The sequence below is a fragment of the Eufriesea mexicana genome, unplaced genomic scaffold (genome assembly GCF_001483705.2).
Source record: "Eufriesea mexicana isolate 0111107269 unplaced genomic scaffold, ASM148370v2 scaffold1809, whole genome shotgun sequence".
Classification (NCBI taxonomy): Eukaryota; Metazoa; Arthropoda; class Insecta; order Hymenoptera; family Apidae; genus Eufriesea; species Eufriesea mexicana.
The window spans coordinates 129,892-154,079 of record NW_016909914.1 but is presented as its reverse complement, the minus strand read 5'-3'; the positions used below and the strand labels follow the sequence as shown (position 1 = coordinate 154,079).

At 28.6% G+C, this 24,188-nt stretch overlaps 1 protein-coding gene across 2 annotated transcripts in view; it reads left to right on the top strand.

The window, feature by feature from the left end:
• LOC108549010 (uncharacterized) overlaps positions 1–23,891 on the top strand; it is a 31,621-nt gene extending 7,730 nt beyond the window's left edge. Inside the window, exons 1-5 of one of the 2 annotated variants that reach the window (XM_017902207.1) lie at positions 720–806; positions 1,219–1,393; positions 19,065–19,324; positions 22,030–22,149; positions 22,999–23,891. In XM_017902207.1, coding sequence (XP_017757696.1) covers positions 1,355–1,393; positions 19,065–19,324; positions 22,030–22,149; positions 22,999–23,575 — 996 coding nt within the window. In that variant the 5' untranslated portion in view covers positions 720–806; positions 1,219–1,354 and the 3' untranslated portion in view covers positions 23,576–23,891. Of the gene's footprint in view, positions 1–719; positions 807–1,218; positions 1,394–19,064; positions 19,325–22,029; positions 22,150–22,998 lie in introns of those variants that run through there. The other variant, XM_017902208.1, reaches the window with a different exon arrangement.
• Positions 23,892–24,188: the final 297 nt, after the last annotated feature.

Genomic DNA, 24,188 nt, shown 5'->3' with positions numbered 1-24,188 from the left:
AAAAATATTTTTGAAAATAGCAACGGACTACAACCATAAAATGTAACAGATATAAATATTATATCGATGAAATATCCAAAATTACAAACAATTTTACGTTTGTAATATTTAGAAGTTCATAATAAACTAAAAAAAACAACATATACAATTACATATTAATTAGTTTTAACAAATTTTCTAGAATATTAATACACACATATTCATTTATTTATTTGATTTCTAAATGATCAGCAATATAATAATATATATAATAATAAAAAGTAAATTATAAAATATGGATAATTTAAAAAATCTAAAATGTCATTAATTTTATAGACACAGTAACAAATGAGACAATAATATGCATAATAAGATATAGTTTATAAAAGATATATAATTTACAAAGGTTTAAAATGTCACCAAGAGTCAGTGTACATGACAATAACATGACAAAATATACGTTATAAAATATGTATAATTTAGAAAAATCGAAAATATTGGTAATTTTGTAGAGACAGTGACAAAACAGTCAAAATCGCCATATTGGTATTCAGAATGATAAATGTACTTCTTTATTTTCTACCAGCTGCAGAATATGAGAAATTAGCTATTATCCTTAAATAGAAAATGAGGTGAAGATGACTTTGTGCGGGAAAAACAGCGGCAGTTCCTTGAAAAAGTAGGGGAACGATCGTAAAGGAAAGAGCGGAGATCTATAGAATGGTCGGGCGATAGCTTTGAAAATACAAAGCATCCACATCGTCTCAGTCCCTGTATCGCGTCTGCTCTGCTCACTTCGTTCATATCCGCGCGGATGATTCACTGTGGTATATACATATACACCGATCTCTTTTTCCTGCTTTGTTTCCACCATTATTCATAAATAACAAAAAGCTACTTAACAGGATAGAAAGCTATTTAAAATAATAAAAAAGATATTAAAGAAAATCGGGACGAAGTGTGCAGTAAAACATTGCATTACGTTTTTATGTCTTAATTTCTCAAAAAATTAAGGATTGTTTCTTTCTTCAATACATTTTTATTCATTCCATTTTAGACAATTCTTATACGAGATTATATTTCAATGATCTATGCTCGAAATACGTATTTCAGTTTTTATTTATTCCTTTTCTTGTGCAATTTACGAAGGGATATGTAGCTAGGAACATTTGTATGGTGAAATGAAAAGTGTGGTATTATATCTTCTTATCGAATTCTGAAATCGTGTAATTTTTTTAGAAAATATCGTTGGAATATGTGCTCCATATTAATTAATACGTGATCGTTATTTAAGAAAAGAGATAAATCGAAAGAAGCAAAAAACAACAGCATGGTGATATAATTCGACTGTAATTTTGTAACCACTGCAACGACTATGCTTTTGTGGATATTAAGCTGCCTAAACCTATTAACGGTAAGTCGCACTCTGAAACATTTGTCGTTAATTAATACCATAATGCTACAATTAATACTACGATAAATAGTAAATGTCGATTAATTATGAATTTTTCGTGCGTTAACAATAACGTTATAAAATATTACGTAAATAAGTTATAAATTTATTTATACCACATTTTAACGAATTTTTTTATCTTCATAGTTTCATTATATCGTGTATATATAAGAGAATATATTAAAAGTGTGACAAGCTTTCCTACATGACAGTCAATTTAATGATCTATTCATTCGAGATACGTACATGAAATTTTTATTTCCTTCCAAAATAAAACACCGAAAACTGAATTGCTTTTATAAAACATGACTAAGCATTTTTGAACGAATACGGAATATCGATAAAAAAATAAAAATAATTGTCATATAGCTATAATTGTATTTAATAACAAAGACAGTGGAGAGATTTTACTACTTGATTATTTATAATATATAGTTATATATTTATAAACGTTTCATACAAAAATAAAATTTTCTTTACATATTTCAACTACCATGTAATATGAAAATTAATTAAAATTAGTTAACATATAGATATATAAATATTTCGTAAAATATATTTTTATATAAACACAGATATAAATATATCTATAAATAAATAACAAATAGATAAATATTTATATCATTTTTATTTTAATTATTGATTAAATTACAGTTCCAAGAGTAAAGTATTAAACGATTAATTTTGTTTCATGATACGTTGTACAAAAGTTATCGCGCAGTGGCAACTCACCTTTATTGGGCCCGATGCACGCGAGCGATGAGACGTTGCGATTTCGCATCGGTGACGCTGTGCGACTTTTATATTCCTAATGATGCAATGCACACGAGCGTGCGATCCCTGTATTAGAAATATAAATCGGTGCGAAATAACAAGGACGTCGCATCACTCGTTTGCATCGAGCCTTACTACAGTGTCCTCCATCGAGTAAACATTTAAAACCGGTGCATACGAATGATGCAAGGTCCTTTTGATTTCGCCTCGAAAACGATATTCTTCTCAAAAAATTTCTACTTATTCGTTAATCTATTTACACATTTATTTACTTATTTATTTCAACTCGCTAAATGTCCATTGGACAAATTACAGTGGGCGAACAGGGTTCCTATGAGAGAAAACTTATTTATTTATTACCGAGATAAATTCATTGACACGAAAATAGTATGCAAAAAAAAGATACGTGGTGCAGAAAGCTATAACAAAAGCAAACAACTGATAGAAAATAGGGATAAATTACTGTGCAAATTGTAAAGAAAGTTTCAAAGAAATATCATATTAATTAAAATTTATAATCATTTGATTTATACAGTTAAAGTGAGCAGAGTAATTTATGATATAATAAAGAGTGGTTCTTTAGTCATCTAACAGGTAAATTTAATGAGAAGAGCTTCATTGTGATGGGACAAGATATTAGACTTGTTGACACCTTATTTGCAAACATAGCATCGAGTATTGTTACTTATCATCTGAAGACTCAAATATTGAACATTTCTAATGATGCAATGGACATGTGTGAACCATCTCGCTAATGGGAATATAAAAGTATGGAATAGTACGTTTTTATTGGTACGATATTGCAATATGTTGCACCGCTCGTGTGTACTAGGCTTAATACAAAATACACGAGAAATTAGATAGAGTAGAAATTTTCTTGGATTTAATAGGCAGATGTTATCTTTAGGAAAAGAGAATTTTCAATTACAGAAACACTCTCTTCTTCTTGCAGTAACTAGTTGATATTTTATAAAGAATATTGTAAACATATTATAAATAATATTATAAACAATGGTAGAAGATAAGATGAAATATAAATTATATATAATTTAATAAATAACATTTGTTGTTATTACTTATAGCATGACTGTAAAGATATGGTATCACTATACTTTCTAAATTAATTATTTAATTACTATACATCATTTTGTTGTAAGGTTGTAAATGTAAAAGATTAATTTTCTGATTAATTGACTTGCTAAATTGTATACATTGTATAATTGAAGCAGCCAATTTTATTAGTGGTTCAAATATTTGGTACATAAATGTTATTTTCCCTAATGCAGCAATTTTTAATTCATTCTTTTCTTATTCCATGATAAACATAAGTTACTTACTAAAATTTTACGTTCTACTATAGGTTATATTTCCTTTTTCCTTAATATAATAAAAAGAAAGATTAGTATAATTCTAATTAATCTACGAAAATAAGGTATATAATAAACTCTAAATATGGAAGACAATATAATAAACACTAAATACCTAATAATAAAATATTCAAAAAATTGTCCCAACACAATTAAAAATTTCCATACTGGTTCAAAATCGCTATTTGAATGTAATAGATATATATTTTGAAGTTCGAAAGTCTTCGATATTTATTCACTTTTGCCACATTTTTGAAAAAATCTGCCTTCTAAATTTTTAAGTACCTCTCTTTCCTTCTAACAATCGTCCATTTCGTCTTAGCTGTTATTGTGCAGACGGCATGCACGCACATAATGCCCATTTGACACTAGAAAATATGCGTAATATTACATATTACGAAATATTACAAATTTATATTACGTATAATACGAAATATAATATACATAACAGAAAAAATAAATCGTTTCATCAGTGGAATATTCAAGTAATCTTTAGATGATAAAGACAGATAATTCATTATATTGTAACAGATACGCCAGAATCACGTATTGTTGCACATGAAAATACATAACCGTCATTAATTACCTAATGGTATATATAATACGAATTAAAAATCATTCATTTGCATTTGAACAGTATTCGATATGGGTACAAGTGTTTGTAGACCGTGAAGAACTGGGTAATGGGGAAGAATTACATGTATGTATTTTCTCTTTGATATTTAGATTCTTATGTTATACATGTTACCTCCTTTCGTGTACACGAATAATACTGTTTACAGATATTATGTGAAAAAATGTATTTATTTCTGCTTTTTTGCATAAAGAATAAGCAAGAAAAGGACATAATGAATCCTGTTTAAAGAGAAGTAACAATAATATGAGATTTAGACATAGACATAAAATTAGATATTTTTTAATAATGAAATCAAATTTTTGATAAATATAGTATAATAATACTATAATAACATAAAATAATAGAATGAATAATTATATGATAATAGTATAAAAATATCATTACAATACTGTACAAGATATCACATTTAACGCCACAACAAATATTATTATTATAATTGTAAACAATCTAATGTGGTAATCTTTTATTCTTCTATATTCTTATTTTCGTACTTATTTTAAATATAAACAAATACAGCAGAATCTCAATAAGGATACTTAATTCCACGCAATTAGTGCTTTTCAATGTTATGGCATAAATTTCTATATATTATAAATAATATTTTATTTAATGCTTATATTTTCTTATATAATAAATTTTAAATAAGTTCCAAACAAAATAATTGCATTTCTAAAGACTCGTATAAGGTTTTTAATGAATTTACATTATGTATTTACTATACTTATGTTAATAAAGGTTCACTTAAAGAATAGTATTTTAATGTTATGTATAATATATGGGTGTTTTTCATAATATGTATATTTCATTAATAACATTTTTAATATATATTAAATTATATTAATAACATTAATGTTTCATTAATATCTTTCATAATATAAATACTTCATTAAGAGTTTTGATAAATAAAAGTAAGACTAAAATATTATGTAGTAAAAGATCTATAAATGCTTTCTTAAAAAGTTCGAATAAAAATACAAAACATGAAATATACAAGAATACTATCTTTTTTAATTAAAAATACTATTAGGGGTATATTACAAAGATGCATAAAATTATTAAAAATATAATAATTTAATATGAAAGAAATGGAGAAGATCACTGAAATTAAGTTTATGATAAATTTAACTTAAAATCAGAATCAATAAAATTCCCGGTTATTTCAAATTTCACATTTTTATTATAACTGTTTAATTGCTTAACAAAATATTAATAGACTTAAAATTATAGCTGCATGAAACTATAGTCTTCTTTTCATGTCTATTATGTTTATTTGTCTGATTATGTGAAATCTGTATGGGAAACACTGGGAGACCCTATACATAAGTTTAAATATTCTTGAACTTTTCCTACTAAATTATTCATACAGCTATAAATCTCCACTTTGTTATAATTTTTTATTTATTAAATTGATTAACAATTCTTACTACTGTTGCATTGAATAAAATATTATAATATATTGTAGCAAATAGAAAGGTAAATAACATAGGTACAAATATTATATTAATATAAATAATACTAATGTAATACATACTATATTCATATATATTTAATATTACATTGATATTATATTTTTGTATATATGTATTTTATATTGTAACATACATATATAATAAATACATTTTAATACTAAAAGTCTTACTTCTTGTGCAAATCCCACAAAAGAAATTGGCACGCCTAGATCCTTGTTGAATATGGTAAACCGTCGTTAAGTAAAACACACGAATAATTAATGCAACGTGTTATGCATGTCAACTTGAAATAGCGAAGGTCGTAATTCAATATGGAAACCGAACGAACTCCTGATGAATATCAATTTTATTAATGAATAGGATTACTGCTGTGACACACATCTGAACATTCGAGTAAAATTGTTCTAATCATGTATGACATCATACATGTGATAATAGATGATATTAGTTGCTGACACAAACTTAAATCTAAATATATTTTAAAATTATTATTTCAACATTATTTCGGAATTTAAGCGAGCTCACAATTTTTTATATAACACCTTTTAAATTAAAGGTACTCCTCGTTTTTATTACTTTGTTTAGTTTTAATATTTATTTTTGTATATCTAAATCTGTAAATCATGTTAAAGAAAACGTGTAACATATGATACATATTCATATGATAAAATATATTTATACATGTACTTAAATTTTAATAATTTGTTATATTTTATATTTTACATTAAATTTTCAATCTATTGAAAAATATTAATAGACCCCATAATTGTTATTTGGAAATTAACTATTAATATATTTAGATTTGAAAACGATGTTTAAAAAACACGTAAATTGATACATATTCATAGCATTTAACATATACGAATAATTGTTTAAAAATTATTTTAAATATGATTTAAAATTGAAAATTGTTTGTCTATTATAAATAGTTCACATGATTGCTTAGTAATAATAAAAATAATTTAAAACATTAATTAATAATATTAAAATAAATTTTCTTATGACATGAACTTCGAAATTTAAAACTGATTCGTTTAACTATTAGTTAGTATTAATTTTCGTATATTTAGATTTTTAAATATTAAAAAATATTATAAATACCAATAATACCCTATTAAAATATTATAATTAAAACATAAATATTTAAATATTTAGAAAACTTGCAAATTCCAATATATATGTATAGCAAAAAATATTAATATAATATAACTTTTGGATCAAAAATATTGAAAATGGTATTGAAAAAATATTCTTATTTCACGTTACCGTTTTAACTAATCAGTCCTTTCAGGGATACTTAAATCGAGCGTTGAAGTCAAGTAAATTACTGTTACTAAAGCATTGTTCGTACAGTCCCTGTCAGTTATGGTATTTTCACCGTCACCTTTCCCTTATTTCCGCTGTCCTCAATACTGCAGATCTCACTATTCTTTGCTCCTTTTGTCATTAACAATAAGCGTGTGCGATATTAAAGACAAAAGTAAAATCATATTTCAACTGAAGCAATTTAACACAGGAGCATTTACGATTAACTCAAAGAAAATTAAAATCGTTAACAAAGTGATCGATAATGGTTTCATACAAAATCGCATATCTTTTTTGAAACATATTTTCATTATCTTGGTCTAACTTTTGTAAATCAGACTCGAAATTGAGATAATATGTTTTACACAGGCATAGATTTTACGTTTATTTTTTATAAGCAGAGTCATATGTTTATTTATACAAATGTTATTGAACGAATTCCAAGCGAATTAAAAAATTGGATATATGATACCAACGATGCATTAGGGGTCGTCGAAGATGATTAACTTGGCGCTAGTTTGCCTTCGATTTATGGCATGGACTTGAACTGCGTGTGGCCAGTGAAAGTGCGAGTGAATGAGCAGTCCGAGTACCCAACGATAACTAGTGACTCAACGCCACCTATCCGGCAATGAAGGATTGGTCGTTTGGAAAAAGGACGTGGGAGAGTTTAGGTATGCTTTAAAGAATAGAAATATTGTTCGTAAAAGATCTGATTATGAAGGGAAGACAGGAAACATGTATTCTGTAAGAGGACTGTGAGGAAGAGCACTTGTATACCTTAGAATTTGATATTAGAACGTATGCATGAGGAACGTATTATATTTGTTTACAAAAATTATTGACATAGACATATATTGGTATTAATTTTATTGATATTTTGTTATATCGTATTATATGTAATTATATATATATATTATATCTAAATAATGATATACATATACACATATACATGTGTGCGTGTGCGTGCGTGCGAGCGTTTGTGTATGTATGTATGTATAATTAGGTATAATTAAGTATATATTATATATAATTATGTAAGTGGAGTATGTTAACATATATCAACATGATTGAATATGTATAGTATATTACATATATATTAGGTTGACCAGAAGGTAATGTAATTCTAAAAAGTTCTACTGAATTTTGATTTATAATTTTTTACCATCGTAAAGATAATTGTATAATTCTAATTAGCGTTAAAATAATATATAAATAATATTATATAATTACATTATGTAATATATATATATATATTTCTTTTTTCGTGTGTTATAAAAAGAAAATTCAAGAACATACACTAATATTCATGTGGTTATTACATAACGCGTTTCTGACAATAGCATAACACTAGTTTCAATATTCCAAGCATATTAATTTTATTTTAATTAGTATCGCGTTAAGTTGTCAACGTAAGTAATAATATAAATTTTGTTCAATCGCGTATTATTAAACTTTTTATAAATTTATATGAACCATGATACATTTCAACACTATAGAAATTTTTAATATTTCCGTATAAAAATACCTAAACCGACGTAGAATAATCGATATTCAAATACTAGGTTAAACTATGGCATTATACGTCCCCCACCTAATTTATGTCTTTCATCCAATATAAAACAGCTGTAATGAAACATCTGATTACCTTATGACACATTGATAGTGTCATAAATCACATGTTATGTTATTCAAACAGTGTTTTTGTCTCAGCTGATGATTACGGTTTTCCATAATTCCTGTCATGCAGTGGAATTACGTATTCCTTTTGAATCATAAATAGGTAAAAATATCATTGACTCAGAAGTGATCTTCTTGTACGTACGTGAAATAAAATGTCTTAAAAATCTTCGATACAGTTCTGAAGGATTACAATTTTTCTAAATTTATTAATGTGTTTTCAAACTTATGTAACTTGGATTCTTCATTATTTCGCTAAGAGTAATATTTTTGTCATAACAAACAGTAGTTGATGATCTTCCTATGAATCGTTTACCAGTACCTCTGCAGTTTCCTTATGTTCCTACAATTTTGAAGATGACATAATCGATGAGCAAGAGCAAGATAATGTATCCAAATACACTCGAACTGAAAAAAAGAGTCGAAAGCTTCGAGTTACATAGATTTATACTTATCGAGATTTTTGAGAAAAAGATGATTTAAAGATATAAAACTTAAAATACAGGAGCTTCGTATAGATACAGTTTGCGTCGTCTCATGTTTAATCTCATTTGAGACAATGAGAATCTCTAAGATATAAACGGATTAGACAAAGTATCGAATGGTCGGTTTCAGAGGTCTTATGACACACAGCTTGTAAACTACGAGTTGTAGAGTAATACAGTTGTAGATTAAGACAATAGAAATTCGACTTATAGAGATACACTCCAACTAGCAGAGATGTGGCTATTCTAAGTTCGAGCTACAGGGGTAAAAGAACTCCTCTTCCAACTTATACCTTGCGATCATCCTTTACCAATCTTTCTCTTTAGAGTACCAGTCTATTCTATTCATCTTTCTTACCTAATATGTAAAGTCTCTTCCTTTTTTTCCAAGGCAAGTGCAAAACCAAAATCAGCTAGAGTAGAAATCACTCTGACCATATTAAGGTTTCAGTCGTTTTAGACTCGATGCTGTCCATAGATGAAACCCCGCAGTAACATTGGTTTTCCTCAATGTGTCATCGTTGCAGAAGATAAAGAGTTCAGGAAGAGAACAAAACTATGACTTTTATGTCTTCTATCGTCGGTTCGAAGAAACGACAATACGTGGGAGTTGGGGAAGTCCAGTTTGCTCGCAAATAAGGCTTGGCCAGCATTGCTACAGCTTGCATAATGACACCTATTCTATTGAGTAGATACGAGGAATTTAATATTAAATCTACGACGAAATTACCGGTTAAATAACCGGTCATGGTGGATGAAACAGGCAGTATATCGTCGGGTAATGATCGAATTCACGGTGAACTCTGACGGGTTCCAAGGCTGCCTCCTTAACCGTCTACTGCACGTCAATTTAACATTAGGAAATTGTTTAAATTATTGTCGACTCGAACGAACAACTGTAGGGAGCTCAGAAGAAGTCAGTTGACCGACAGGTAAGAGCGTCTCTCTTTCATAAGTGGCTGTTTGTTTCCTTTGTCACACTTTTCTCGCTCGTAATGATAGCCTAGCACTGATAGGCAGTTAGAGTCTCAATTTCGAAATAGTTCGAAGATTTTAAAACTATGTAAATTCGAATAGTTTCGAATTTTCTCGATAGATATGAAAGCTTTGAGAGATTCCATAGCCGTTCTTGTACGATAGGATCAAGACAGAGTATTAAATTTGATGAGGAAATGATGTAACATAATCGCGTCTCTTTTTCTTTTACTCGCTATTCTTCTTATGTTTGAATAGATTTTATTATGCGAGAAATATTGTTGGGATCTTCAAGACTTCCGAATCTATCAAGATTTTCAAGACTCGAGACTTTTAAGACTTATCAATACCTTCAAGACTAAAGGCTTTAAAGTCGTTCAATATTTTAAAGACTTATAAGATTTTCAAGACTTTCAATACTTTCAAGACTCTTTACTCTTATTAAGGCTTTTAAGATTCGAGACTTTCAAGACTCGAGACATTATAGATGCTTAATACTTTCAAGACTTGTAAGATTTGTTAAGGCTTCCAAGACTCAAGACTTTCAGGACTTTCGAAACCTTTCAGATTTATCAAAACCTACAAAGGTTTCAAGTTTTAAATCATATTTAAATTGACTGAAATTTTTTATCATGTATATAACTTCGAAACGATTGAAAATATTTCAAATCTCATCACTACTTATACGCTTCACGTAAATGATATGGCCAATTAAGAAAATTTAGGTGCACTTGTATTTATACGTGCATGTGATTAGACTAATTTATTGATCGATTATCAGAGCTGACTGACTTCTTCTGAGTTCCCTACAGTACTTGGCGATAAAGCAATCCTTATGCTCGAATTGGTATGCATTGGATTTGTTACGAAATCGTAATTATACGAAGACATGTTTGCCCGTGAGTTGCAAATGAATTACCTTTGAGTGTCTGACACTCCATTTTCCGTTCCAGACGTTGAATCATATTCGAAACGATTTAAACCTTCGTAAGCTTTAGAACTTCGAATCGGGTTGAAATTAAGATTCGATTCACTATCTGTAATAAAAACTTAATATAACTAAATCTGATTTAAATAATATTGGGAATCTCTTTCCTTTACAACCGTGGTCTCAAAAAAATTGATCTCATATTGAAAGATTAGTCCTCCTTGGTGCATTTAACTATAACACAAATCAAGTGGATATTTTTATCAAATTCTCAGAATTTAATTTATAAGAATTTATTTCGTACACCCTGTATATTCTGGCTCTACGTTTTCTTCACTGCCATTGAAACTATGTTCCAATTTTTCATTTTTTCCTTGCTAGTAGAGTAAAGTCATTATCATCGGAATCATAGTTTGATCTCACAAAACAACCACTTACTGAATTATTTTTATATACATCAACATTGCTACCTTCAAATAATGTATTCTCATTCATTGTTTTTGCCACGATGAATAATTTATTTTTTAAATTCTTTTGCCAGTGAAAGTAGTAGAATTGAATGGAATTGAATGGAAATTTAATGGAATTAAAATTTAATGTAAGAGATGTTATAAACCACGATCTATTTATTCCCTGCCGTAATATATTGTTGATATATCTAAGGAATACTTCGAGTACAAGGCGAAATTTAATCTGTGTCATCGAGTGCAAAGGGTTAAGGTCTTAACGAATCACATTTTTACCACTTTTATTCCTCTCTTTGATCTTTAAGACTGTCAATGTCACTCGCCGGCAGCTTTATCCGTAGCTCTGCATGCAACTAAACTCACGGACCATGACGCCATTACCTGCTGGAGTTGAATGACCCTGATTTGTTGTTAGATGAAAGTATGAAAACAAATTATAGCTGAATTTAGAATCTTTATTAAAATATTGCGACTAGATTTTATATCGGGTGAAGAACTAGCAAACAATTAGCAAACAATTAAGGTTACATGTTTAACTAGATAACGATCATAATAATCATTTACGTTTGCCACATCTTTTATCTCTGCTACAGTAATATTGCATATTAATTTTTTTTGGAATTCGAATTATGTAATTATCACTGTTTATCTCGATATGTCTTAGAACATTGCTATACATTCTGAAACTGGCAAAAGTGATCTAACTGATAACAAAGATATTTATTTATAATATTTTGTGAAAAAATTTAATATGAGTGATATAAAATAATAAGTTAGGTAATAACGTATAAATTATCAACGTCTAAAATTTAAAAGAAATTAGCATGGATTATACAATTAAGCTTTTAATCATTACATTACGCAGCTTCTAAATTAATCAAGTGTAATGATAAATATATATATCTTTTACATTTCAGAAGTTATGCGTTATACATCATTATAGGTTTTAAATAGTTACTATAACAATTACAAGACGACAAAATATACATATATAATGAAAAATATATTTATTGTATATACAAAGTGTATATATACTATATATTCTATATATAGAATAAATATAATTTATATAATAAACTGTCTACAAAACATATAAGTATATATGAGTCTTTCATTTCACAAATCGATTAACTCCACTTTTTGAAAAATCTTAAATACAAAAGGTTAAGTGCTTTGACACTTAAATTTAAGATTTTTCAAAAAATGGAGTTAATCGATTTGTGCAGTGAACGGCTCGTATATTGCCTTAAAATTCATTAATAAATAATAATTAATGAATACTTAATTTATAATCGTGACTTATATTTATAAATCAAGTATATATATATACAGAATGGGGCACTTAAACAGGAAGACCTAAATATTTCCCTTATTTTTGATGCTATAAAAAAACTTTTCCGAACAAATTTGCACTATTTGATGGGAAAAGTATGAGGATAATATTGATATCTTCCTAACGTCATTTTTGTACAAGAGTTTGAGGACATTGATGGTTTTTTAAACGACGCTTTATAATTCTTTTTCCATTTCCTTATAGGGCATAAAAAGGCAAATCCAACGACTTCATAAACCATATATTCTATACATATATTCTATATAGAGAATTAGAATATTTTATAAATTATTAGCCATTTGATCGAAAAAAGGAATACTAAAGGACTTATTTATAGTTGAATTTATTCTACAATCCGTGGTATGAGTTAAGTGTGGATGGAATTATATAGTGCACTGTATAGTGAGGTGAATGACTTGCAGATGTGACGTGGATGATGAGTGATTGTGAACCGAGCGAGAGAGATCGGATGTTTATCTTGGATTATCGGTTACGAGTAAGGTGTGAATTTAAGAATACACCTGGAGATTGACATGAGAACCGCCCTTAATACAAGCCTAACAGAGTACTTACTCCGAGCGCTGAGTACAGTTTATTATGACTCTCTTCTGTATTTCGTAGAAATTAAACAAATTCAATTATAATAGCTAAAACACCTAATTTTTTTACATACTGTTGGAACTACATTATTCCTAAGTAATATATCTTTTAAATTTCATTTTGAAATTGAATCAATTGAATTTGGACATGTAGGTTCAATGTAAGTTCTTACGAACAAGATTGTAATCATGTTTAACGATATATCGATTCCTTAGAACCGACAGTATCAAATTTAACCCTTTATACTGTGAGGTTGAGTTAATCGATTTGTGCAGTGAACGGCTCGTATATTGCCTTAAAATTCATTAATAAATAATAATTAATGAATACTTAATTTATAATCGTGACTTATATTTATAAATCAAGTATATATATATACAGAATGGGGCACTTAAACAGGAAGACCTAAATATTTCCCTTATTTTTGATGCTATAAAAAAACTTTTCCGAACAAATTTGCACTATTTGATGGGAAAAGTATGAGGATAATATTGATATCTTCCTAACGTCATTTTTGTACAAGAGTTTGAGGACATTGATGGTTTTTTAAACGACGCTTTATAATTCTTTTTCCATTTCCTTATAGGGCATAAAAAGGCAAATCCAACGACTTCATAAACCATATATTCTATACATATATTCTATATAGAGAATTAGAATATTTTATAAATTATTAGCCATTTGATCGAAAAAAGGAATACTAAAGGACTTATTTATAGTTGAATTTATTCTACAATCCGTGGTATGAGTTAAGTGTGGATGGAATTATATAGTGCACTGTATAGTGAGGTGAATGACTTGCAGATGTGACGTGGATGATGAGTGATTGTGAACCGAGCGAGAGAGATCGGATGTTTATCTTGGATTATCGGTTACGAGTAAGGTGTGAATTTAAGAATACACCTGGAGATTGACATGAGAACCGCCCTTAATACAAGCCTAACAGAGTACTTACTCCGAGCGCTGAGTACAGTTTATTATGACTCTCTTCTGTATTTCGTAGAAATTAAACAAATTCAATTATAATAGCTAAAACACCTAATTTTTTTACATACTGTTGGAACTACATTATTCCTAAGTAATATATCTTTTAAATTTCATTTTGAAATTGAATCAATTGAATTTGGACATGTAGGTTCAATGTAAGTTCTTACGAACAAGATTGTAATCATGTTTAACGATATATCGATTCCTTAGAACCGACAGTATCAAATTTAACCCTTTATACTGTGAGGTCACCTCTGACGTGACAAAACTATTTTTTCCTAAAACTCTTAAGTCACTTCATACAGTTAATAAAACAAATTAATGGGAAGCAGTTTTATTTAAAAAATGCCTTGAAATTATGTGTATGTACATAAAAGTCTTGCATTATACACTTCTTAGCATAATACTATTAGTGTTCCTTATCCAATGTTCAAATGCAATCGCATTGAATTGCCTTGAAGTCACCTGTGGAAAATTTTTGACAAAGCGCGAAACGTCGGAGAAGACCCTCAACATCAGATCACGAAAATTGATTAGATGGTAAATTACATATACTAATGGCAGATTCTCAAGGCAATCATAATGACTGCCTAGTATGTTCAAATCGAAAAATAAAAGGTGGAAGGCGAACAATAGTCTACTTTTGTGAAACTTGCAGCAGGAAACCATTTTTATATGTAGGAGATTGTCTTTAAAAGTACCATACTTTAAAAAGATATAAATAACAATGAACTAAATATTCGTTTTTGATATTATACATTCTTTATGAACAATAGTTATGTTAATAAAACATTAAACTTTAAATAATTGCAAGGAATTACTTCATACCTAACACGAAGTATCAAAACCAGAAAAAGTAAATCAGAGTTGGCCGAGAACAAACTAGGAAAATAATTATAGCGCAAAGGGTTAAAAAATAATACAATAGTTTATAAATTATACAATATTAAGAAATATGTTTGAAATTTTCATCAGATGTTATACCCCATTGTTACGGTTCTTTATTATTTCGTTCCAACTATACCTACATTCGACGAATAAATAACATCTAATTCTCATCGTTAGTTTTCGTTATCTTATGACTATGCTTTTATATACCTTTCAGATAAATGTTCTGATGTCAAATATATTGCAGAGTACAGGAGTTTGCAAACAGGAGGAATGCGGGTCTCATTGGCCATAGTGTAATAGATCCACTTTCTCTAACACAATCGCAAAAATAGGTTACACGATTTTTATTATTCGTTGGAAGTGTCACATTTGTAAATAAATTTATATCGTATCGTGTAACAAAGAAAATGAACAGTACAGATCGAGACCAAATAGGATATAGTGATAAAGCACCTAGACATGGAATCAGTGCTAATTATTTAACTCCGAAATTTGAACATAACATTTTTCACAAATCTACAATAGTATGAAATGAACCAAATGTTCACGATTTATATGTAGAAAAACACGCAATAGAACATGATAACGTTATATCTACCCAATACACATAAATAAAAAATATATTTATAAAATTTTACATTTTTTTAAAAAGACTACTCTCCTTCCCATATTACAAATATTACTAGGTAGATAGTGTCTTGCACCAAACAGTTTGGTGCAAAGCAGGCATAGTAAAAGTTTAGATATTGGTCAAAAATGACCCGGTGTTTTGACTCGCCACGTCATTCATCTACGGTTGGTTATTCGAGGGTTAATATAACATGAGTCTAACATGAATGTAATTATATGAAAATATAAATAATATAAATGCAATATAAATGAACTATAAATATAATATAATATAATATGAATGTTACATCGTTATAATGTCATATCGTCATAATGTTACACGAAACAATTAATTACTTAAGTAATTTAGTGCAATTTTTAAATTACATCCTGTTAAAAATGTAAACTAAAGGTGACCTTGAAATCTTCAAAACGTCTTCACTTTTGGAGTAGTCATGTATTCTAGGTCATGTACCATTCAACGCCATATAATTTTGCCTAATAAAGTTCTTTTCTAACACCTAACATTTTAGAATCACAGTTAAATCCAGTTATGTCAAATACCTTGTAGATTTTCAGAGCAGAAAAAATGAAATTGGACGACGCAATTAGAGTACCCTACTTGTGACCGAATATTGGCTAAATAATGTATATATGTAATTGTACATTAACTGAATAAAGACTGAGGCCTTTTGATTGAATGGTGATTTCTGTAAACAATGAGTGACATCTATAACCTTTATATAGTAGATATAACTATATCTATAGGTAGATATAGTTTGATTTATCAGGCCGATCGTTGGTGTCTGTGGTTATCCTTTTCTATCACATAGAAACTCTAACATATAGAAATTATTTAACAAAATTTAGACCTTTGGTATGGTAGCCATTCACAAATTACCCTTCATTTTCGGCTTCATGCGTTCGTAAATTTCTCGCTCGCGCTATTTCTACGCGTTGGAATACATATGCATGTATTACATTCGGTCTTAATTTAGAAAATATATCTTTAATTTATTTAATGAGTGCCACAAAATTCATCCAAGAAGTAATTTAGACAGAAAACCCAGGCTTTCAACTAAAAATTGTAAATATTATTTGACAATGAAGACGCGTTGTTCTTTCGTATAGCGCTCCATTTTTAATAACCCTGAATGTTAGCTGTCACGTTGTCTTTTCTTGTTAGCAACACTTTACTGTGTAAATGGCGCAAAATTCAAACCTTGCGTGAATTTTATTATGCTTCAAACTTCAATAAATTCCTTTTCGAGGTCTTGAACTATGTTTAAACACTATTCGCCAACTTTTGTCAGTGATAACTACTGCGCGTGTCTCGCAAGAAGTCTTCGAGATAATACAGATGTAAGAGAAGAAAGTCTTCGTTGCTACTCAGCTGGTAATAGTTCGATTAGAACCAGAAATGTGTTAAATGAAGCATCCTTTTACCACTCTAACCAATTAGATCTGCATTCTATTCGCGGAACTTCTTGTGAAGCCCGTACAATGTCTACGATCAATGTATCATAAGAATTATGCCATGAAAATTTATAAAATATGCAATACCTGACCACTTAGTCAGGAATACTGATCTGGTCTATTTGTCGTTTGTCCTTACCAATTTTCATTAATTTTATACTATTATATCGATCATATTATTAGAGTAGCATATTTGAAATGAGTTATAAAGAGCAATATTCTAACTTGTAAACCGTTGAACGATCTGCCTTAATTTTCAAAATATTGATAAAAATTTGTTGATATTACCACATCAATTGTACGTGTATATCCATGAGTTACTAGATGTATCCCATTACTAGATAGGAATGGGATTCAAAACACTTTGAATTATTTAGTACCTGTATTAAATCATTCATAAACATATGCCCAGACCTCGGTGAATCACAGACTAAAATAAGTGAAAAATATCGGGTAAACTTAGATCTCATATTTCTTGGTTTTCAAGTTACGAATAGCTGAACAACGTGACCTGTATTAGTACAATAGATCCCTGGAACTTCTTGCGAGGCACGTACAGTACTAACTACTTACTTATGACAGACTTCGTCGCTCAGACCATATTGACGTCACTCCTACCAAAATTAAGGGGATGAGTTTAGGTTGATGGCAACCTTGCCCTTAATAGTAGCGTGGGTGGTCTATGCATTCGTGGAAGATCATCCTGGACTTTCAAGTTTCGACCACTGGATGGCCACCATAAACTTAAGTCGTTTTGAGGACTTTGTATTTTACAATTAGGCCAAGGGACAGTCTCTGCTAAAAGACTTATGTACTCTTATATATTTTCTTTCAACAACGTATTGTTGTATTGCTAATTAAGTCTACCTAGATTTTGAATGATTCCTTACAGTCGTTATAATCTTATAACTTGATGATCTCGATAGGAAATAAAATTTTTTATTTGTTCATTTTCTGAGAAAAACATGCAAATTTGACTTGAACTTTTTAAACAATATTGCAGGTACACTGACATACAAGTTTTGGAAACATGTGGGTACAGTTATAAACAAAAATTCGACTATAAATGTAGGATACAAAGGATACTGAATGCAAACGTACCTTTTATGGACAAAAGTATTCAAACACTTAGAAATTGACGATATAATTATTTAAATTAATGTCAAATGTACCTTACTTAAGTATATATAACACAAATTAGTTCAGAAATAGTTATAAAAATAATGTCACTTTCGTGAAAAATACACGTATGTTCACATTTAATGTTTCACTAATTCTTAAATATTTTTTCTATGTTCAAGTCCCCAATATTAAATTTCTTTTTTTAATTTTACCGACATATTCTCAACGCTTATGCCTTACTTACTTCGAGCTCAGTGTTATTTTCAATTACTGAGTTCAACGTGTCTATTGCATTTATTAAAAATTTACAACTTAAATTGTTTGAATACCGTTGAGAGCGACTATACGTTAAAATTATTTCTTTAAACATATCTTTTATACATTTTTTCTACAGTAAATACCTTTTTCTTCTGTTCTTTCAGTGTGTAAATTTAACGTGATATTTCCAAGTTATTTAATTGTTATACTTAGGCAGAATGATATTTACTATTTATGGAAAAGTAACTGTCACTATTTTATCGTTCTAGGCTTCTGTCTTGTGTTTATCTACGAGTGAAATAGAAGCAGAGAAGAGTGGTTGGAATTTTGATCCAAATACACAATATCATATTCAAACGGATGAAGGGCCTGAAAGGTACTTTCGTTTTCAAACATTAAATGGGCAATACAGGAAGGAAAAGAGATTAGTCGATGGTACAGTGATTGGTACAGAGGGTTGGTTAGACCCTCTTGGATATTTACGATTAAAAGACTACATAGCAGACAGTAACGGATTTCGAATTCTGAGGTAACTAAAATAATTATAAAAATTAAATTTCTATTTTCGAACTTTTTTACTAATAAATAATTTTCCTAGCAAATAATTCAAACGTATTTCATAAAAATATTAAGAAAATATTAATATCCGAAATAGGTTAAACAATAGTTAGATAATATTTAGACAATATAAATATCTTTATTTCTCATTACTCTTCTTTATCTTAGTAACTATTTAATTTATTTTTTATTGTTAACTAATTTATCATGTACCACAATCAAAAAAAGAATTGAAAATAATATAATATAACGATACAGTTAATAAAACGAATTTAAAAACGAAGTCCAGTTTTTGGGCTACTACAGGACTTAATCTGTAACATAATTAATGTAAGAATGTATGTATTAATATATACATACATAAAAGGCAAAGAAGAAAACAAGTAATATCACAAAATAATATTGAGAAAATTAATTTTTAATACTTTAATCTGGCATTAGAAAAAAGATATGAATTTATGAATTAATTAATAATTTACAATGAATTTACAATATATATTACAATAAGAAAGCTCGAGTAGTTTTCTAGTGCTAAAATAGATATTTCCTGTTTTTCCTCTTACAATCCATGCGTATATAATGTACAAGGTGAACAACATAAATCGAATCATCTAACTAGAAACATTAACTAAAAGAAATTACAAGATCATCGTTCATTTTTTAAATATTTATACAATTTTAAACACCCGAAAATTAATTGCGAAATTACGTAAAAGAAAATGGTATTGAAAAATTATTAAGATTACTAAAACAGAAAATCATGCAATCAATGATCATTACACGTGTTAGTTACTCAAGGAAAGAGTAATCTTATATATTTATCAACAGTTTATACCCATCACTACGGGAGTAGTTTCAGCAACAATCAGTCGGGACCTACCAGGTTTTGTGGGTAACTGACCTGCGCGTAACTGGCAATTATTCTTCATACCACATTGTATTTATTGTTCACCTGCAAAAACCCAATGAGTTAGAAGGGAAGAACGGTACACTTTTTCCCCTTTCACCAAATTCCCAAAGACACACCCACACTACACATACCAATGGAGAAACATCACTTCTACGAAAACGTAGATTAAATAAATGATCTAGCATACCGAGATATATAGAAAAGTCAAAGTAAAGTATAAAACATGATCAGCTCTTGCTAATTCTAACATTAATTTAAAATTAGGTCTGCACATGCCAATAATAATTTCCCCCACCTTGACAATATTTTGACTAAAGAATTTTTAGAGATAACAAAATTCTTAGCTGACTTTTTCTAAAAATTTCGGAATTTCAAGAAACACGTAATGATTTCTTCTGATAAAAGTTTTGATCAGTGACAAATCTCAATGTATCATAATTAGCAGAGTCATTAAATACTTCCAAACTTTAATAGTTTAAAAATGTTAGAGATTTGCTCCTGCTGTAATTAGAAAAATGTAAGAGGATTGCCGAATAAGTGAACCAAAATCAATAGAAGAAATTACATAAACAATGGGTAAGATCTATCATCCGGAAATAGCAAAAAGTATTGCAAGAGAAGTTGGTTTTCACGGAAGAGTAGCTGCAAGAGGACAGTTTACACTAGAAGAAAACAGGAAGAAACGACATTAATTTGTCAAAAGATATATTAACAAAACTATAGAATTCCGTAGGATTAATATTTTCAACAACTTAAAAGTAAAATTATTTTATAAAAATCGGACAAAACTTCCCGAGTATTTTTATTACCAATTTAGTATCATATCGTAATCAAAATTACAAACAAGTCGGTAGTTTAGGAAATACGAATATACACTGCTATATATAAACTCAGCAGATAAAGTAGAACAGTATTAACATGAGATAACTCAAATTTTACATAAAATTGTAAACGCGTTAATATGAACACCTCCGTTAAGGAGTTAAAAATAGAAATTTTTATTGACTTGTAATAATAAACCAAAAATTTGGTAAAAAATGGTCCAAGAGATGGACTGAAATTTAATTTACATTATTAAACGCAATAATAAACATGTAACAGCCTGAAGTGTAACTGTAACATTAGAATAAAACATTTACGATTTGTCGGAGGTATATTGTGTATAGTTCAACATTTGGATCTATAAATTTAGTAAATATGTTTGCAAAACAATGATCCAATTGCTAGAGTCAAATTTATAAAATAATATTTTAATGAGAAATCCTAAAAAATTTGTTTTGAAAAAATTGTTAAAATAAGATTATAGCTGACATTAAAAATTTTAAATTTGATTAATTATTAGCATTTTGCAAGAATTAAATTAAATTAATATGCCATTTATTCTACTTTTAAGACGATTTCTTGTAGATATACATATACATGTGTAATTTTATGATACCATATTTTATATCTCCTTAACATACTTTTTAAAAAATTTGATTAATAATATAAAATTATATCAGATTGAAATTTATCATTTGTATTAAATATACTGAATGTAAAATATTGAATATGTTGATTAGATTAAATATTTATTTATATATTTAATAATATGAAAATATATTTGCTTTAACAAGAAGAACCTGAGAAATATGAAATATAACATTTTTATCATTAAACTGAATATATAACTTATCTAAGAATTATTATAATCTATATTAACATTGCAATTGTAAGTTTAATAATATATATAGTTAACTACATTAAATGTTTTATGTTTTTATTAGGTCGAAAATGTTGTATGTAGGTAAAGACAGACCTATTTACAATGCTGTAGTGGATGCGAAAAGAACGCCACCTCAAACTGGAATTCTTGTAAAACCAACACGCCCACCAAATCCTTTCAGGTATTATTATCAATTCATATAGATATAATTAAGGAAACTACAAAAACGTTCAAACCATATTCATCATAATTCTTACATCTAAATTTCTATATATGGAATAAAGAGAATTGCTTCAACAATCTACGATTATTGTTAAAACGATAGAAATTTCACTATAGGAAGATAAGACATGAACGCTCTCGTTGGCGCTAAGAGGTTGAAATGAGGTTAGGTTTCGTCATATGAGTATATACCGGTCGAGGCATGAGTCTATACGACTTTTCAAAGTATCAATTAACATTTCGTAAGAACTTGGTTTGTCTCGAAAAATAAGCCTTCATAAATTTCATCGTAATCCTAATTGCATTTCTGAAGACTGAAATAACTATATTACTACATATTTCTACAAGGAAAGTGCATCAACAATACAAAAGAGAAAAATGTAGAGAAGGATAGAGTCTTCTAAAATATATCATTAATTTTAAATATTTCGAACGAATCAATGAAAATTATAAAACATTAAAATTCAATTACATATTTAAATTTGTGTAACAAAGTTCGTCATTTAAATTTATATAATAAATTCATTATATATTTTTAATTTCATCTTCAGGCTTATAATTATATTTATAATTAATCCAGAAAATAGCTTGATAGTCTTTAGAATTTATATCGTAACACAATTTATGTAACATTCAATAATTTAGCAAAATTAGGGTTACCACACGCTGATAATTTTATACACATAATGATCTTTCTCTTATTTACTTTTTGAACTAGCAAATTATTATTGTTTGGATTATAAAAATTTATAATTAAGAAACTAATATTAACGAGTTTAAGCAGAAATATTAATAATTCTTTTTGCAGGCAACCAGAAGCAAATGTTCCGTTAGTTGGCAACGATATTAATTCCAATTATTATGTTAGCACCACTGACAAACCTCAGGATCATTCATCTCCTGCATCTAGTTCAAACACCGACTATTATTACGATCCGAATCGAGCAAGATTTTCCCCTGGGTCTCGTAATTCAAATAATTATTCTAAACCTCAAAATGCTTACCAAAATCTTCTTTACCGATCGAACGAAGTACCTGTAGCACGTAATGAACGATTGAAACCAAATATTCAGTTATCAACGGCTACATCACGAAAGAGTTCAACATTTCCTGAATATGATGGAACATATAATGTTGCTAATGGATTTCAATATTACCTGAAAAGGCAGTATCATGAAGAGGAACAAGAACCAAATGGTGCAAACGTCGGTTCCTTTGGCTATGTTGATCCATTTGGTATTCGAAGAGTAATTTATTACAAAACAGACCCACAAACTGGTGGTTTCCATCATCAGAAAAATAACAAGTACGTAGGATTTGCGTCAACACCGTATGACCTGTCATTACCTAATTTGTACAGACGTAACCTGCGATCTGTAAAATAATACGTTTCTTTGAAGTTGTTTTTGTAACGACACTGGTATGTAGATGCCATGCAAGCGAAATTATTATTGTTCGTAAATGAGATCTATTATTGGAATTTCTTTTCTCTCTGTACGTAGTTACTAATGTAAAATTCAATGAAATTACACAAATTGTAATGGAATTTTCATATGTATACGTTGGTAACAAGTTTTACCTATTGTACATATGATGTGTATTTCTATTATTTTACGTTGGTAACACAGTTTACGACGAAAAAGGATCTAAAACCTCCAAAGTTTAGTTTGCGTTACCAGAAATTGTAAACTGTAAACACTAGGTGCCATGTTAGGTTATTTTAGTATTTATAATTTTCAAACGGCATTTAAGACTATGAAAATGTGAAAAAATACTATTGCGTTGAATAGTTGAGTTGGAAGCTTCATTATTATACAATAAGTATCAAAATGAGATAGTCGAACATGTGAAGTGAGAGAAATTAACAAATTTGAAGAAAGAAGTTAATTTTTATTTAAAAATGGCCAAATTGAAGTGATTGAAAGAAGGTATTTATTACTCGTAGCGATTAACAAATCACGCAATGCTGATTCAAAATAATATTTAAAATTAGTGATA